Source organism: Panthera onca, chromosome C1, assembly GCF_046562875.1.
Source record: "Panthera onca isolate mPanOnc1 chromosome C1, mPanOnc1 haplotype 2, whole genome shotgun sequence".
NCBI classification, from domain to species: domain Eukaryota; kingdom Metazoa; phylum Chordata; class Mammalia; order Carnivora; family Felidae; genus Panthera; species Panthera onca.
Window position 1 is genome coordinate 115,669,067 of NC_138346.1, and position 17,993 is coordinate 115,687,059.

At 45.3% G+C, this 17,993-nt stretch overlaps 2 protein-coding genes across 8 annotated transcripts in view; one reads left to right on the forward strand and one right to left on the reverse strand.

Moving 5' to 3' along the window:
• Window positions 1-11,021, forward strand: part of POGZ (pogo transposable element derived with ZNF domain) — a 52,309-nt gene extending 41,288 nt beyond the window's left edge. For all 7 annotated transcript variants that reach the window (XM_060622731.3, XM_060622736.2, XM_078451435.1 and 4 more), the window contains 10 exons: window positions 1,456-1,556; window positions 2,093-2,239; window positions 5,117-5,251; window positions 5,366-5,538; window positions 5,695-5,835; window positions 6,531-6,587; window positions 6,776-6,888; window positions 7,107-7,131; window positions 7,264-8,943; window positions 10,416-11,021. In XM_060622731.3, coding sequence (XP_060478714.1) covers window positions 1,456-1,556; window positions 2,093-2,239; window positions 5,117-5,251; window positions 5,366-5,538; window positions 5,695-5,835; window positions 6,531-6,587; window positions 6,776-6,888; window positions 7,107-7,131; window positions 7,264-8,935 — 2,564 coding nt within the window. In that variant the 3' untranslated portion in view covers window positions 8,936-8,943; window positions 10,416-11,021. The remainder of the gene's footprint in view (window positions 1-1,455; window positions 1,557-2,092; window positions 2,240-5,116; window positions 5,252-5,365; window positions 5,539-5,694; window positions 5,836-6,530; window positions 6,588-6,775; window positions 6,889-7,106; window positions 7,132-7,263; window positions 8,944-10,415) is intronic.
• A 1,631-nt stretch (window positions 11,022-12,652) lies between these two features.
• On the reverse strand, window positions 12,653-15,097 carry PSMB4 (proteasome 20S subunit beta 4). The gene is made up of 7 exons (XM_060622728.2): window positions 14,928-15,097; window positions 14,471-14,677; window positions 14,048-14,194; window positions 13,789-13,870; window positions 13,285-13,401; window positions 12,989-13,077; window positions 12,653-12,778 (listed from the first exon to the last, which is right to left on the reverse strand). The coding sequence occupies exons 1-7, from the start codon at window positions 15,065-15,067 to the stop codon at window positions 12,766-12,768; spliced, it is 795 nt and encodes a 264-aa protein (XP_060478711.1). The 5' UTR covers window positions 15,068-15,097; the 3' UTR covers window positions 12,653-12,765.
• Window positions 15,098-17,993: the final 2,896 nt, after the last annotated feature.

The following is a 17,993-nucleotide window of genomic DNA, read 5'->3' on the forward strand; positions in this document are numbered from 1 at the left end:
ATGTAGCTCACAGCTTCTCTCCATCCTTTTAGACAGAATTTTTTACTTATTTTGTCCTTGTAGCACCTAACGAGTCTTTAGGCAGTGCTTCTAAATGGGTTGTCGTACCCCTTTGAGATAAACACAAACTTGTGAATGCTCTTTCAGAAAAATAAACATTGTACTCTTGCAAAAATTTCAGGCGATACTGAAGTTCCCTGAGGCCTCCTCCATGGACCCCAGATTAATAACACCTGGTTTTGTTTTGTTTTGTTTTGTTTTAATTTTTATTCATTTGAGAGAGAGTGTGTGCAAGCTAGGGAGAAGAGCGGGGGTTGGGGGGGGAGGGGAGAGAGAGGGAGGGAGGGAGGGAGGGAGGGAGGGAGGGAGAGAATCTTAAGCAGGTTGCATATTCAGCACAGAGCCCGATGCAGGGCTCCATCCCACAACCCTGGGTTCATGACCTGAACCAGAATCAAGAGTTGGATGCTCAACCGCCCTGCTGCCCCCTTGTTAGTTTACTTTAAAGAATTATTTCAGTTTCACTATTTGGGGCGAGCAGGTGCTGGACATTGTCCAGTAAATGATTAAAGCTTCAAATTTACTATTTCCATATTTGCAAAAACTTGAAAATAATTCCAGTGACAGTAAGAAAAACAAATAATTTTGTCTGTTTAATTCAAAATACATAGCAATTCTGAATTTTTTTGATATTTTTGATAAAAATTCACAATTGCACAATTATAAGCTTGACAGAATGACTATAATTTCAAAGTTTAATGATCTCAACAACTCGTAACAAGGCAAGAACTTCTGTTCATGATTGTCGGTCTTTTAAGGATCAATTCTTATACTCATTCAGTAGATGTCTGGTGAATGTGGAGATAGTCATTGTCTATTCTTGAGCAGAGAAATGAAGTAGTGTAGTATTCTAGGAGAATTCACTTGGCAATGGTATGTAAAGCATAGACACTGTTTATTGGAGAGAGATACGAGATATTTGGAAGCCAGCTGATTAGTAGTAGAAAATCCTGTGGGTTTCTACCAAGTTTTTGTCTGTGAGAATAGCAAAATGACCATTCCTTGATGCATTGTGAAATAATGGTGGCAGAACATGGGTGTTTAGACTCAGAGACAGTGCCTAAGTGCAGGAGGAGGTAGGGAAGTGAGAAGGGAAACAACAGAAATCAGGAAGAGGAGGCTGAATTAAGTTAGAATTGGTGGCAGAATAGCCAATTAAAAATGTTTTGTAGATAGTTCAAACAGGACTTTGGTAAAAAGTCTGAACTAGAGACATAAAATTTTGTCATCAGCAACACAGACATTAAGACAACCATTTTAAAGAAAGAAGAAACTCAGTGATTTTACTGATTATTGAAAATGAAGATAGAGAAGTCAGAGAAAATAAAGATTATGAGTCAGCGGGACTTTGGTCTTATTTTCAGGTGGATTTATTGATTATTTTTCTTCTTACAGCCAAGTGCAAGATCTGTGAGTGGGCGTTTGAGAGTGAGCCACTATTTCTCCAGCATATGAAGGATACTCATAAGCCTGGAGAGATGCCTTATGTCTGCCAGGTATTGCCTCTTTCTCTAGGGAGCCTTAGCCACCTTGCTCTCAGGCTAAATACAGAGAATTCACTAATGAACATTGCTGAGTACCTCCTGTACACACTCAGTTTTAGGGACACTGGGGAGATCCAGAAGAAATAAAATAAACATAGGTCCTGTTTCAGGATTTTCTGTGCCAGAGAAAAACATCAAAGGAACATGTGCAGGCACCCAGCCAGGGAACCCATCAGAGAACATACACACATGCTGTGGAAGTGTGTCTCCTGAGCTGCCCTCTGGAGATGGACCAAGAAAACTTTACTCCTTGTAGCCACAATATGACTTGTTCTCAGACTTTCTTGTCCTTCTCCGTTTTTATCTTCATTCACAGATGAATTTATCACAAACAGCCCTGCATTGCAGACTAAGAATAATAATTTGATTTCTATACATTTAGGAGAACTTAGTTTTTCTCTTATTTTGACATTTTCGTTGCTACTTCTTTTTTAAGGCCTCAGTTGTTCACTTCGCTCTTAGCTTATTTTCCCTCTTATGTGACATAGGTGTGTCAATATCGCTCCTCACTCTACTCTGAGGTAGATGTCCATTTTCGGATGATCCATGAGGATACTCGGCATCTGCTCTGCCCTTATTGCCTGAAGGTCTTCAAAAATGGCAATGCATTCCAACAGCATTACATGAGGCACCAGGTACCAGGCACCAAGCGATTCCCATATTCTCATTTTTTAAATTTTATGGATGCTGAGGCCAGGGCTGAGCTAGGCAGATAATCTTGGTAGAGAAGGTACTACACATGTGTTTGTAAAACTTCGTATCAGATTTCGATTATATGCCGTGCACTGGGCTAGGTGCCAGAAATTTTGTGCTAACAAGACAGTTAAACAGTATAATAGAGCATGGAGAGTGTTGTGTTAGGGGAAGTATAGGCTATAGAACAGCATATACCTATTCTGCAAGCCTGCTGAGGCTTCCTGGAAGAAGAGTATTTGAGACCTGTAGGATGATGAAGGTGAGCCACGTGAAGTGGGATGAACAATGTCCTCCAAGCACAGAGTGAGAGGACGGAGGTTCAAAGAATTAAAGGAAGTTCAGTGTGGTTGAAGTGTAGGGTATAAGGGGGGGTGGGTCAGAAGCTAGGACAAGGGTGGTGGAGAATCCTGTAAGCATGAAAAGCAGTTTCAACTTTTTTCTTTTTTTCATTTTTATTTATTTTTGAGAGAGACAGAGCATGAACGGGGGAGGAACAGAGAGAGAGGGAGATACAGAATCCAAAGCAGGCTCCAGGCTCTGAGCTGTCAGCACAGAGCCTGATGTGGGTCTTAAACTCACGAACTGTGAGATCGTGACCTGAGCTGAAGTCAGATGCTTCACTGACTGAGCCACCCAGGCACCCAAGGTGTTTAAACTTTATAAGTCATTGGGGAGGCATTAAAAGGATTTTTTCTAAGTCCTTGAGTGATATATTCAAATTTACTTTTAGTCCTGATTACACCAGCTGCATTAGGAGAATGAATTGTTGGAGGAGATTGAAACCAGAGTTAGGGGGACAGGCCAAAGGCTCTTTCAGTTTAGGTGAGTGATGGTAGTGGCTACTGGCTTTGAGGGGAAGAAGAGGATAGAGTGGAGAGATACTGAGAAGGTAAGTGATATTTACAATGTAGATATGGATGAAGTGAAGGTAGTGAGGAACGAGTTAGGAATAGTGCCTAAAATTCTGTGTTGGGGAAAATGGACGAACGGTGAGACTATTAAGATCGAAACACTGCAGAAAGTAAGGTTGGCAGTGGGAGGGGGATAACATGTTTGGATATTCTGAGTTAGCCGTATCTGTGGACAGCAGCTGGAGTTGTCTATTAAACGGAGTTGGATATACAGGTCTGAAGCCTGGGAGAAAAGCCTAGGCCGTGGAAAAACTACTTAGGAATTATTATTATATAAATCAAGTGATTTTTTTTTTTTTTTTTTTTTTTTTTTTTTTTTTTTTGAGACAGAGCAAGTGCACATGTGTGCACAAGTGGGGAAGGGCAGAGAGGAAGAGAGAGAGAATCTTACGCAGGCTCAGTGCACAGCCCAACTTGGGGTTCAGTCTCATGAGCTATGAGATCATGACCCAAGCCAAAATCAAGAGTCGGAGGCTTAACCGACTGAGACACCCAAGCACCCTATAAATCAAGTGATTTTACATGTAGAAGTTGCCATGCTCCCTCACCTCCAATTGAGAATAAGATGAATGCTTAGAACCCCCGAAGACTCTGTCTACAAAGCCAAGACCATAGTCCTAGAAGGAAAACCAGAAGAGACTGATGTTGAGGAAGCTGAGGGGAGGAAAGTGTTTTGAAGAAAAGGATGTGATCAAAATGTTGCAGTTTCTATGTCAGCATAGAAACTTAAGAGGCCAACCTTTAATTTTGCAACATAGTCAGGAGCCGGGTGGTCAGTTAGCAAAGTGGAATTTAGACTTGGGCAGGACGAATGAAGGAGAGGTCAGGAAATGGAGACAACTTATTTTTAAAAGTTTCAGGACTGAGGGTGGCAGAACCAGGGGAAGAGATAGGTTAGCAAGGAAGAATTTGTTGTTGCTTTTGTTGTGTTTTGTTTTTAAGCTGGAATTTTAAACTGTTGCCAGAAAGGAACCACTAGAGGAGGAGAGTGAAAGTGCATAGAGAAGACACAAAATGGAGAACCAGGGGGTGCACCTGCCTGGGTGTGCACACATGTGCTCCCATTGTCACGTGTGCGCTCCCTCCTGGGCTCACACACTCGTTTGCACAGGGGTGACTGCTGGTAATCCCCCCACGCAGGTGTTTCCAAAGAGCAGCATGGATATTGTCCCTTGTACTCAGGAAATGGAGTCTTGCTACCCTGGGAAGAAGACTATAGGGCTGGGTCCTATTGCTGAAGGACCTAAGAGTAGGCAGTCTGGATCCTCAAACTTGTCTCACAGGGAGGCATATCTGTATACAGTGATGTGTGCAAGGAAAGACAGCAGGGTATGGAAAAAATACTATCATTTGTGTTAAGAAAACGAAAGGGCAAACAGGGAGGTGGTGATTACAGATGTATGTGTGTGTTACGTGGTTATGTGCATAGACTGTCCATGAAAGAATACCCAGGAAACTGGTAACACATGGTTTCTGTGCAAAGGGACGGAAGGCAAACTTAAAACATGAAGCAGTACAGAATAAAAAGTATGATTTTTTTTTTAATCATATATTGCTGTTTAAAAAAAACAAGAATATCTGGAGGTAGGTAGCACTGTCCACATTGTAAAGACAAAGCAGGGGCAAAGAAAGCTTTAGCCACTAATCCACATTATTAAACCAGGTCAGGAAGGGATGGTTCAAGCATCTAGACATCCTGCCTGAGTCTGCCTTTGTTTGGGACCCTGGGAGGTGATGATTCTCAGTGGTAGGTTTTGGTGTCGTGTTGTGTATTGCTTTTTTCCTCTTTTAGTTAATCACAGAAAGCAGGGGAAAGAATGATTGTTAGCATTGATCTACCTTCTTATAAGGGAAGAAAGTTTTGGGGGAACCTTTAAGGGATGCTCTTTCTTTTTCTCCCTTCAGAAGAGGAATGTTTATCACTGCAACAAATGCCGGCTGCAGTTTCTCTTTGCAAAGGACAAAATTGAACACAAGCTTCAGCACCATAAAACCTTCCGTAAACCCAAGCAGCTAGAAGGTTTGAAACCAGGCACCAAGGTAAAGAGCTTGTCAGTGTTTCTTTTATAGATCCAGGAGGGGAGGAATAGAGATTGTCACTATTCTGAGATTCGGCATGGGTGGCGTCTAATTGTTCCTTCCCTTGGCTCACAGGTGACAATCCGGGCTTCCCGAGGACAGCCACGAACTGTTCCTGTTTCCTCCAATGATGCACCTCCCAGCACCTTGCAGGAGGCAGCACCACTGACCTCCTCCACAGACCCTCTGCCTGTCTTCCTTTATCCCCCTGTCCGGCGCAACATCCAGAAGAGAGCTGTTAGGAAAATGTCAGTGCCTTCTTCTGGAGGCTGGGGGCCGGGTGGGCACGACTATTCCTATAGCCAGTGTAATCTGGTAGTGTCTTAGCAGCGTCTGTTGTCTGCAGCCCCCACAATCTGAAGACTCCTGGGGCGATAACAAGAATTTTCCTTGTTTCTTGACAGGAGTGTCATGGGCCGACAGACATGTCTAGAGTGCAGCTTTGAGATCCCAGATTTCCCTAATCATTTCCCCACTTACGTTCACTGCTCTCTGTGTCGCTATAGCACCTGCTGCTCTCGAGCCTATGCCAACCACATGATCAAGTAAGTCACGGTTAAACTAGTGATCCTGTGTGGGAGTTCAGATTCTCCAGAACTCCTTTCACTCCCTCCTTCCAACTCTTAGAGCTGTTTGTCTATCTCTCCTAGCAGAGTAAGAGTCAAACCCATGGGGTTTTTTTGTTGTTGTTGTTTTTTAATTTTTTTTTTAATGTTTATTTCTGAGAGAGAAAGAGGACGAGCTGGGGAGGGGCAAAGGGAGAGAGAATCTGAAGCGGGCTCCAGGCTCTGAGCTGTCAGCACAAAGCCGGAAGCAGGGCTTGAATTCACAAACCACAAGATCATGACCTGGGCTGAAGTCTGATGCTCAACCCACTGAGCTGCCCAGGCGCCCCGGGTCACACCCATGTTCATATGGCTTTGATAGTGCTCTAATTTTGTAGGACGTTGCTACTGAGTGTGCCCAGGGACCAGCAGCAATAGATGGGAGCTTGTTAGAAATTCAGCCTCTGTCTCTCACCTCCAGGCCACTTACTCAATCAGAGTGTGTGTTTTAATAGCTCTCCTGGTGATTTTTATGCACACTAATAGGGAATATTAGTATGACAGGGAAACTGGCTTAGGTTGAAGTGAGGACAGACTGAAGGGGCATCTCTTTTGTTGGGGGGCATTGTCAGAGACTGCTGACCTCTGGTGAGCAGAACCCCTAACTCATGCCACTTTTTCTTTGTCTTTCTCAGCAATCATGTTCCACGCAAGAGCCCCAAGTATTTGGCTTTGTTTAAAAATTCTGTGAGGTAAGGGAAAACTTACTGATGGACTCTTAATTTTTCAAGTTCTTACATTAATCCATTTATTGTGGGGGCTTGGGCATGTGAATTAATTTGAGAGAGAAGAGAAAGGACACTCGCTTTATTAAGCCTCAAAACTTACTCCCAGTGTCACTATTATATTTGTTTTGTATGCTCTTGATTCTCTTCCTTAGTGGAATCAAGCTGGCTTGCACTTCATGTACCTTTGTTACCTCTGTGGGAGATGCCATGGCCAAGCATTTGGTATTCAACCCCTCTCACAGATCCAGCAGCGTCCTGCCACGGGGTAAGTAGTAGAGGTGCGGGTGAGTGGGACAAGAAAAAAAAGCTAAGGGTACGGGTCCTGCTGTGTGAGTCAGGAGCATCTCTACCTGGCCTGACTCATCCACTATTTAGATAGACATCACCAAATTGGAAGCATTCCAACCTGAAGTTTATATAAGACTGGAGGGTTTGTTTCTTCGTTGAGTTTAACTTTTTTTTTTATTGTCCCGTTTCCCATAGGACTCACTTGGATATCTCACTCAAGGTAACAGAAACTCCCTTCATGGTTTAGTTTCTGCTTTCCAGTGTGATTCATCTTTTTTATTATCACTGCCAGTCGTATTTCATTTTCCTGGTTGAACTGAGCTTTCTTTTCCTCTCTTTGTTAACCCTTTAGACATGGCCACACTCGTGACCGAGTACATGACCGGAGCTTGAAGAATATATATCCTCCTCCTGCCTTCCCCTCTAATAAAACTGCCACTGTGAAATCTGTGGGGGCCACCCCAGCTGAGCCTGAAGAGCTGCCGCCTCCTTTGGCCCAAGCACTCCCGTCCCCAGCCTCAACCGCAACCCCACCGCCAACCCCAACTCAGCCCCAGCTTTTAGCCCTCCCACCCTTGGCCACAGAGGGGGCCGAATGTCTGAATGTGGATGACCAGGATGAAGGGAGCCCAGTCATCCAGGAGCCCGAGCAGGCCACAGGGGGTGGTAGTGGCAGTGGAGTTGGCAAGAAGGAGCAGCTGTCTGTGAAGAAGCTTCGAGTGGTCCTGTTTGCCCTGTGCTGCAATACAGAACAGGCTGCTGAACACTTCCGAAATCCACAGCGACGGATCCGACGTTGGCTTCGGCGCTTCCAGGCCTCCCAGGGGGAGAATCTGGAGGGCAAATATCTGAGCTTAGAAGCAGAAGAGAAGCTGGCTGAGTGGGTGCTAACCCAGCGAGAGCAGCAGCTACCTGTGAATGAGGAGACCTTGTTCCAGAAAGCTACCAAAATAGGACGTTCTTTGGAGGGAGGGTTTAAGATCTCTTATGAGTGGGCTGTGCGCTTCATGCTCCGGCACCACCTGACCCCCCATGCCCGGCGAGCTGTGGCCCACACCCTACCTAAGGATGTGGCAGAGAATGCAGGACTCTTCATTGAATTCGTGCAACGACAGATTCACAACCAGGACTTACCCTTGTCCATGATTGTGGCTATTGATGAGATCTCCTTGTTCCTAGATACAGAGGTGCTAAGCAGTGATGACCGAAAGGAGAATGCCCTGCAGACAGTGGGCACGGGGGAACCTTGGTGTGACATGGTGCTGGCCATTCTGGCCGATGGCACTGTCCTCCCCACCCTGGTTTTCTACCGAGGACAAATGGATCAGCCTGCTAACGTGCCGGACTCGATACTGCTGGAGGTGAAGGAGAGTGGCTATAGCGATGACGAGATCATGGAGCTGTGGTCAACCCGAGTGTGGCAGAAGCACACAGCGTGCCAGCGCAGCAAAGGCATGCTTGTGATGGACTGTCATCGCACTCATTTGTCAGAAGAGGTGCTGGCTATGCTAAGTGCCTCTAGCACCTTGCCTGCAGTGGTCCCGGCGGGCTGTAGCTCCAAAATCCAGCCGTTAGATGTGTGCATCAAACGAACCATCAAGAACTTTCTGCACAAAAAGTGGAAGGAGCAGGCTCGGGAAATGGCAGATACTGCATGTGATTCCGACGTCCTGCTTCAACTGGTGCTGGTCTGGCTGGCTGAGGTGTTGGGCGTCATTGGGAACTGTCCAGAGCTGGTGCAGCGGTCCTTCCTCGTGGCCAGTGTCCTACCTGGCCCTGATGGCAACATTAACTCACCCACTAGAAACGCTGACATGCAGGAGGAGCTCATCGCCTCCCTAGAGGAGCAGCTGAAGCTGAGTGGGGAACAGTCTGAGGAGCCCTCAGCTTCCACTCCCCGACCCAGATCATCTCCTGAAGAGACAGTTGAGCCTGAGAGCCTTCACCAGCTCTTTGAGGGTGAAAGCGAGACCGAGTCCTTTTATGGATTTGAAGAAGCTGACCTAGATCTGATGGAGATTTGAGTGCTGGGGTCAGGAGTGGGTGTGGAGTTGGGAGGGGGGGAGGGAGGGGAAGCGTGAGGGGGTGGGTAGAGGGATTTAGGGAAAGGGGATATGCCAGGTGGGGTATTTGGTTTATATTTTTTAATTTTATGCCCCCACTCCCCCCGCAATGTTGACTTCTGCTTCCCTGTGGATTTGTGGATTATTAGGAATACCAGTGGTGATCCCGTCTGAGCCAAGGAGCTGGCCCATTGGTCGTTCACTTCTGCTAAAAACCGGTTTTCGTGACTTTTTTTTTTTAAACTTAAATCACTGTGTTTGGTATTTTTCTGACAAAATCAAGAAAAAGAAAAAAATATTCTTTGTGGGCGAATGTTAAATTTTTGTTCCCCTTTACCTCAATTGTATCATAGTACATCTGGGTTTTTTTGTTTGTTTTACTGTGTGGCAATGTCTTTGGGCATGATGCTTTCCAACCATTGTCAATGTGAGAACATTTCTGAAGATGGGAAAGACAAAAATATGTAGCTCACAAACTGGTTTATTATATATATGGATAAAAAAAAACTTTTTTCATTGTGGTCTTAACACTTTTATATAAAAATGAAAATGGAAAAAAAATCCCACTGAACTCTCTCTTCCTTCTCCTTTCTTTCCTTCCCTCTCCAGAGATGTTGGTTTCTACAGCAACTCTGAGATATAAACTTGTGGCTTTAAAAATGCATGAAACCACCTCTCATCCAGAATGATGAATTAGATTCATCACCACCTTCCCTCCAACAAAAACATGACAGAACCAATATTCTTTGCATTGGGATCCTTGGCCCCTCTTCCCATGCTCACCCCATCACTCCGGACAAAGGATCATCATACACGTGTCATTAGCAAGCAAGAGGTACCGAGGTGATCACACAGTGTTAGGGTGGAGGCCATTCCCAGTGTATGGGTCTTCAACATGTTAAGTGGACAGCATGCCTGTTCAAGAGATCACATGTCCTAAAGCCAGGAGCTAACTGTGCAAGAAGTTACATGTTGAACTTCGTAAAACAAGACAAACCACTTGTTGAAATCCTGTTTTAACCCTGTGGCTTTCCTCATTTCTCTTAATGCTTAGAGAAGAAGGGGACCTGAAGAGGAAACACAGGGGTGTGTGCACAAAGAAAAAGACATGAATCTTTATTTTTCACTGCCAGCTTCAAGGAAAGAAAATTTTTCTACAGTTTGCATGAGGGATTTTTTTTAATTGTATGTATTCATGGTTATAAACTGAAACGTACTGTGTAACATACAGAGAAAAGGAACAAAAACCCAAGCCCAGCTCTCCCACAGCTACACCTTCTATCCATCCCAAGTCTTTCAGCAACATGTCCCTCCTGGGAGCCAAGGAGACAGCCTGCATGGGCTTGTCAGTGGTTCATCTTTAAAGTGTACATAAGTGGAACATTTAATAAAATGAGGGGAAATGGATTTATAAACAATGTGGTTTGTTTTTTTTTCCTAGGTAACCCTATTGTAGTAGGCTTTCACAGACTGGGACATGCTCAAGATGTGATGGGCCTGGTGGTACAGGTGTGACATTTGTTACCACCTCTTTCTCCTCACCTCCATTTTTTGGTTTTTTAACCCCAGCACACTATAATATAGTGAACTGGAGTGATCCCACCCATGAACAGCTTGGCCAGCTTCATGAACCCATGGCATCTGGAAAGTGAACTGAAGATCCGTCTGCTCTTGGCCTGCTCTTCCCCAGCTTTCTGCCTGATGCCATTTTGACAGAACATGGACCTTGAAGTCATCCTTTTGCCTTTGAGAAAGTTCAAGAACTATGGTCAATTCTATCTACAGTGACCGAATCCTCTTTGGTAGTCTCCGCAGCAGCCCCAGCCTCAGCAGAGCTGGGTCCCTGGCCTCTGCATTATTTGACTTTCCTGATGGGTAATTTTTTTAAGACCATAAGACCAACAGTGGATCAGCTGGGTTTTGGCCAGGAAGTTATCTTTGTGGATTCCGCCCGCATGGCTTAGTAGTAGAAGGAAGTTTTTTTTTTTGTTTTGTTTTGTTTTTTTTTATAATTCAGTTTAATCAATAAACAAGTATTTATTGACTACTTTCTGTGTTGAGACTGAATATGTGGAAGACAAATAGAAAACTCATGATTTCCTTTTACTTTCATTTATTAGTTTGTTGCGACATGGATAAAATGGAGATACTTTGATTTCTCCCTCTACTCTTACCTTACTGAAGTTCTGGAATAGTTGGGAGTTTAAAAAAAAAAATACTTTGAGCTTGCTGCCTATACTAGTTCTCAAAGCAGTTTAGAGAGGATGTGCATCAGAATCACCTAGGGTGTTCATTTTTAAAATTCAGGTTTAGGGGCGCTTGGGTGGGTCAGTCCATTAAGCGTCCAACTTTGACCCACGTCGTAGGTTCGTGGGTTTAAGTCCCACATCGGGCTCTATGCTGTCGGCTCAGAGCCTAGAGCCTGTTTCAGAATCTTACTCCCTCTCTCTCTGCCCCTCCCCCATTCATGCTTGTCAGTCTCTTGCTCAAAAAATAAACGTTAAAATTCTGGTTTAACACCATTTTGGGAGTCAAATTTGGCTTAATTCCCCAAACGATTTGAGTCACAGCTAAACTTAGAGGACTTTTTTTTTTTAAGTTTACTTGTTTGAGAGAGAGTGAGTGAACAAGCAGGAGAGGAGCAAAGAGGAGAATCCCAAGCAGGCTCCACAGTCAGTGCAGAGCCTGACTTGGGGCTTGAACTCATGAACCCTGAGACCACAGTCTGAACTGAAATCAAGAGTCAGATGCTCAACTGACTGAGCCACCCAGGTGCCCCTCAACTTTTATTTTTTTTTTTTTTTTATTTTTGGGACAGAGAGAGACAGAGCATGAACGGGGGAGGGGCAGAGAGAGAGGGAGACACAGAATCGGAAACAGGCTCCAGGCTCTGAGCCATCAGCCCAGAGCCTGACGCGGGGCTCGAACTCACGGACCGCGAGATCGTGACCTGGCTGAAGTCGGACGCTTAACCGACTGCGCCACCCAGGCGCCCCGCCCCTAAACTTTTAAATGATCACCTAATACTTTATTTTTGAGAGGGGGCAAGGGTCAGAGAGAGAGAGGGAAAGAGAGAAGCAGTGCTCACCTGAAGGGGGGCTTAAACCCTAAGATCATGACCTGAGCTGAAGTGGGATGCTTAAACGACTAAGCCACCCAGGTGCCCCTGAACACATAAGACCTTTAAGAGGTTTTCTGATCGTAGATCTGGACAATAAACATTTAGGTTAAATGCTGAATTTACTCAGTATTTCCTCTACTAAGGGTGAGGAGGTGGCCCTAGGTGAGGGATTGAAGCTGTCAGGTCCTGCTGGGGGCAGCTTTACCAGACACTATTTCTATCTTTGAAACAGTGTTTTAACTAAAATCACATTTGCAACCAACATTAAGCCAGAAATTCTTTAAGAATCTAGCACATGGGTGGGTATAAATGTTGAAGAAAAATGTTAAGCCCTTTGTTATCCCACAAAAATTAAGCCTGGCTTCTACACAGCTGTTTTCAGCATAGGCCCAAATGAAGACCGTGGCAGATTTCCTGTGTTGTCCTGCAGAGAATCCTGTATCTGCTATGAGAACCAAGAGCCAAAGGGTTCTCTGACCAGGAATGCAGATGGCATGTGGCAGTAATTAGCAGCTTCACTCTTAGTGTGACCTGGTCAGACAATAAAACCACTCAGCCAGCATTTCAAAGGATTTATTTATTTTACAATAGAAAAGTATACCTTTGAACCAGCCAAGTTCAAAGTGAGAAGAAGGGCACAACTTTCAGTTCTGGATAATGCATCTGTATGTCATTCAAAGCCACTAAAAAGGAAGAGAACATAATAAAATTGTGAAGCCACAGGGGGAGGAATTAATTCCTAAAAGCAACTCTGTCCTCCAACCCAAACCCCTCTCCCTGCCAAAGAGGTTTTTTGGAGGAGACCTCCAGAAAAACCCAGCTTAGTGCAAGCCAAGGAGACTCCCATCTGTTCTACCACTTATGTTTTCTTCTGTAATTTTAATTTCAATCACCTGATCATGTGAGCAATCTCCCAGTTGGTCTCTGCAGACAGTGGCCCCTCTATTTCAACACCTTTTTCGGTGACGGTGGCAATTTGAAACTGAAAGAAAGCAGAGCTCTCAATAAAAATGCCCACCCCACCTGAAGTTCCTGGGACCTGCTCAAAGGTCAAGTAGAGAGTCTTACCCTAATCTGAAAATAGGAGATTCGGCAATCCATTCTTCAAAAGCAAAGACCCAGGTATCCCAACTATCGAGAACATGCCAGTTAGAGTCCCATCATCTTTATTATTCACATCCCTCCTTACCCGGTTATAGGAACGGGCATCTCGATAGTACAGCACACGCATGCAGCGTTCCACCAGCTCTCGGGCCTCAGTCTGGCTCAGCACTGGCTGCTTCTCCAGAACTTCTCGCAGCAGAGGCTAGGGAAATGGGGAAAACATGGGAGATACCAGAGGCTGAATACCAGCCTGTCTCAATTCCATGGTGTGAAAAGCAGCACAAATGGGTTTAAAAGGTGACATTCCACCTCCTGCCTCCCCAGAATGAATTCTGCGTGCTTGTGCTAAGACCTACTTGAAGGGCAAGTTCTAGGGCATTTCCTCTTTGCACATGTCTACTGAATCTCTGAGCCACCACTCTGTCATTGGAACATAAGTACAACACATACAGCCTCCAGACTACAAAGAAACCACGTGTCCAGCAGTAGGGATCCTAGCCTAGTCCACGTTGGAATTTCACAGGAAGAACAAGCAGACAACCACAAGCCCCCATCGCCTTTTGTCTTCCAACCCCTCTCCCCTACATACCTGAGCCAAGTATGCACCATAACCAGTGGCCAGCGAAGGGGCTTCATACGCTACACCAAGCATGTCCACGTAACCGAGGAAGCTAACAGGACACAACAGGTCAAAGAACTCATTTCATTTTAGGCTTTCTTAGGTACTTTAGCTGAAGGATGGGACAACAGGGTCTGAGAAGTGGCATTCCCTCAGCGGGAGAGAAGATGCTACATAGACATTAGTAGTTGGGTGGGTGGGGAAATAAGTTATTTGTAGTCAAATCAACCTCTCTCCATCAGCATAGCCTCCGATGACCATGGTGTTCCACAGGGGGTTCATCTTGGAGCGGCGGCTGTACATGGCTCTGGTCAGCCAGGAATGAATAGCTCTGGGACTATAGCTGTGTCCATCTCCCAACAGCTCCTCATCAATCCTTCAAAGGAATTGGTTGTGAGGAAAGGGGGAGAATGGAAATCGGCAATTCCATCCACCCCACAAAAGTTACAATCTTCTTCATTCTACACCCCCCTAACGCCAAAAACTATGTATTGTAAACACTCTGATCTTCCACGGAACCCCAGCAACTTTCTGGCCCTCTGCTGCAGCCTCAGACTCCTCCACTCTAGAACTTCTATGGGGATTTCTAAGAACAAAACAGTAAGTTCCTTTCCCCACCTGGGATCTACTCCCTCTTCTCCAGATGACTTACACCATCTGGCCGAGAACTTGCTTCAAATATTGGAAATCAGCATAGTCTCCGGAAGCACCCAGCATGGTGCTGTCGTTGACTCTCATAATGCGAGAGATGTTGCGGAAACGAGCCAAGGAGCCATAGGAGCCCAGCATGTCTGCTGCGATCACCACTCCACCCTCAAACTTAACGCCGAGGACCGAGGTCCCGGTCACCATGGGGTTCCTGCACAGAGAGAGAGGGAGGTCTGGCGAGGGGAGGAACGTTGGAAGAGCCGGAGCCCTCTTCCGCGCAGTGGGTTCCGCTTCTGATTTTCCAGGCCTTCTTTGCTTCTCCGGGACTCTCCGCCCCGCGCTCCTCGCTGTTCGCTTGCCCTGCGGCCCTCACCTCGCCTTCCCGGCTCCCTAAGCACCCGCCCGCCGCACCAGGTCCCACCGTCCCGCCCCCTGCGCAGGCTCGGACGCCAAGAGCTTACTGCGTGCGCGTCATCGGACCCCCGTAGGGAGCGGATGCCGGATCCACCGAGGCACCAGGAGTGGACGGGATGCGGTAAAACTGCCCCGGGGCCGGACCCCCGGCCCAAAGACTGGACCGCGACTCCAAGAACGCTTCCATCTTAGTCACGGTGGCAGAAGAAATGACAGCGCTTGCGCCAACGGAAGCGGAAGTGATCCCTCTGTGGGCACACCTTCTTCCTGCCGGCCACCTCCAGTAGCCATGTTGATGAGGTCAAGGCCCTTCTACCTTCATCGTGGTTGACGGCTGGGACCCAGAGTTGTGGAATCGCGTGACGTCGCAGCGCGGCGCCGCCGCGCAGTAGAGTCTGAACTAGATCAGTTTCTGACGCACAAATTCAAGGTCGGGGAGGTTGGTTGGGAGGTAGGTATGTGGAACCACTTCAAGACACAGATCCTGAGCGAGGAGGCAGAAATTCTCTTGTCCTTGTTCTGTATCTTTATCAAAAAGCCCATATGAAACTAACAGTGAACGCGGGATCTCTTAACATGTGTATTTCTCAAAGCAGCCTTGTATAGCAGGCATTACTCGACCCGTTTTATAAATATGTCTTGTGGTGTAGTGATTTTACGTGGCCACACAGAGAGTGAAGGTAAATCTGTCTTCAAGCCCAGATTTAAAAAAGAATCATACAGATGTGCAAATCCTGTGGTGTATGGTATTTCAGGTGGGTCACTCACTCTGTGAGAACTTGGACAGATATTTGAAAGTTTTCTTATTGTCAAATGCTCTTGCCCACCTCGTATGCAGCAGAAAAATTCCATTGACTGTGGGCATGAAACCAAATTCCAGAAGTTTCCTTTTCAATGTGGTTATGTAGCAGGACCTGGAACAGTATATAAAATGAAACTGGGCGGGGCGCCTGGGTGGCGAAGGGGGTTAAGCCCAGGACTCTTGATTTTGGCTAAGGTCATTATCTCAAGGTTCATGAGATCTGGGTGGAGGGGAGCTGGGCTCTGCACTGGCAGCAGGGAGGCTGCTTGGGATTCTCTCTCTCTGGGCCCCTCCCCTGCTGGTGCGCAGGCTCTCTCTCAAAATAAATAAACATTTTTTAAAAATTACAATCAAACTGGTGAACTGAAATCACTACTTTGTCACTCCTCCCTACACAACTTGAATTAAAAATTTTTTACTTAGTGGGAAACCAAATCAATTTCGTTTTAAAAATTCCATGAGTTAATTTGAACCAAAGCAATGCAGGAAATCTTAACCTAATTAAGTAACAAAAAATTTTATTGGGTCATGAAACCCTGGAAAGGGAAGTTTCAAGATCTTGTGTTAGAGGCACCCAACTGACATTCATTGTATCACCTTTGGTCTTGAAAAATATACTTATTTTTCTCTCTAATAGCCACTTCCTCAAACCCTATATTCCAAGTGACTCTTGGGTCACTCAGTTTTACTTGAACAAATAGCAGGTGCTCAGTGGGATGATGGCTTACTGGAATTCCTCGAAAACTACGCGAATACTTTGTTATTTGTAGCTGCCAGAGCCCTCATTATATGAACTTTAAATCAATCAATCAGTCAATCAATCAGCAATTAACTGGCTATGTCCTTGTTTAGAAGTGGTCTCATGGCTTGCTGGTTTTGGTCTCACTCCTTCTTAGGTCCTCATATTAAGGTTCTTGTGGGGCCAGTACCAGTTTCAGAGATCAAACAGGTAGTCAAAATTCCATCAGGCCTAAATGAAGAAAAGTGAAAGGATCTAGAATCATCCAGCCTGAGAGTAGAATGGCTCTCAAACCACCACCATTTGATGATGCAATATTCAAAAGAAGGTGACCAGCCTGTCTTTTTTTTAAAATTTTTTGTTTAATGTTTATTTATTTTTGAGAGAGACAGACTGCGAGGGGGAGAGGGACAGAGAGAGAGGGAGACACAGAATCCGAAGCAGGCTCCAGGCTCTGAGCTGTCAGCACAGAGACTGACACAGGGCTGGAACTCATGAACGTGCGATCATGACCTGAGCCGAAGTTGGACGCCCAACCGACTGAACCACCCAGGCACTCCCAGCCTGTCTTTTGTTATGAGGTGAAAACAAGACATAAATTAAACAAACAAGGGAAATTAGGAAGTTTCTTTCTTCTCTTTTTATTTTTTTTAATGTGTATTTATTAATTTTGAGACAGAGAGAGAGAGCATGAGCAGGGGAGGGGCAGAGAGAGAGGAAGAGAGAGAATTCCAAGTAGGCTCTGAGATGTCAGCACAGAGCCCAACACGGGGCTCCAATCCACAAGCCACAAGATCATGACCTGAGCTGAAATCAAGAGTCCAACGTGTAACCTACTGAGCCAACCAGGTGCCCCACTTTTCTAAAGCAGGTCTGATATTATCTGGAAAATCTTTTTTAAGTGTGCCTAATTTTCTATGGTTGGCTGTTAACTTTGAGTGTAATTAACACTTAGCTCCCACCAAAGTTTAAGCTCTTAAATCGTCAATCCCTGGACTGGATTTGAAACCTGAAACCTGTCAGGATATGCTTGAATATAGGGGATGTCCTTAAATTCTCAGAACAGAAATAAAACTGGACTAAATTGGAATATAGCAACCACCATCCCCACCACCTCACAAACATTTTCACTACTCTACTTTTTAGGAGAAATGGAATTTGAACCTTCCAACTCCAAAAGAGTTAAGGATCATTTCCTGACCTGCTGGGGGTGGGGGGGGGGGGTATAACAGAAAGATGAGAAAGAAAACCTATCCAGCTTCGCCATAGCTGCACTACTCTATGGGTCTTCCCTGAGGATTTTTGCAATTTTACATCCTCTATAATTCAGTTCTACAGTGTCTCTCTCACAGCATGCATCACACTTGCCGTAATACTGTCTCCTCTGCCAAACTAAAAGTCCCCACAAAGGCAGGAACTGAAATTGCCTTTCAACAGTGTCCTTTGATGCACAGAAGTTTTCAGTTTTGACGTATCCCTATTTATCAATTTACTCCTTTGTTGCCCATACTTTTGACTTCATATACAGGAAATTATTAATGCTTCAATGTCAATGAAGCTCTCCTCTGGTTT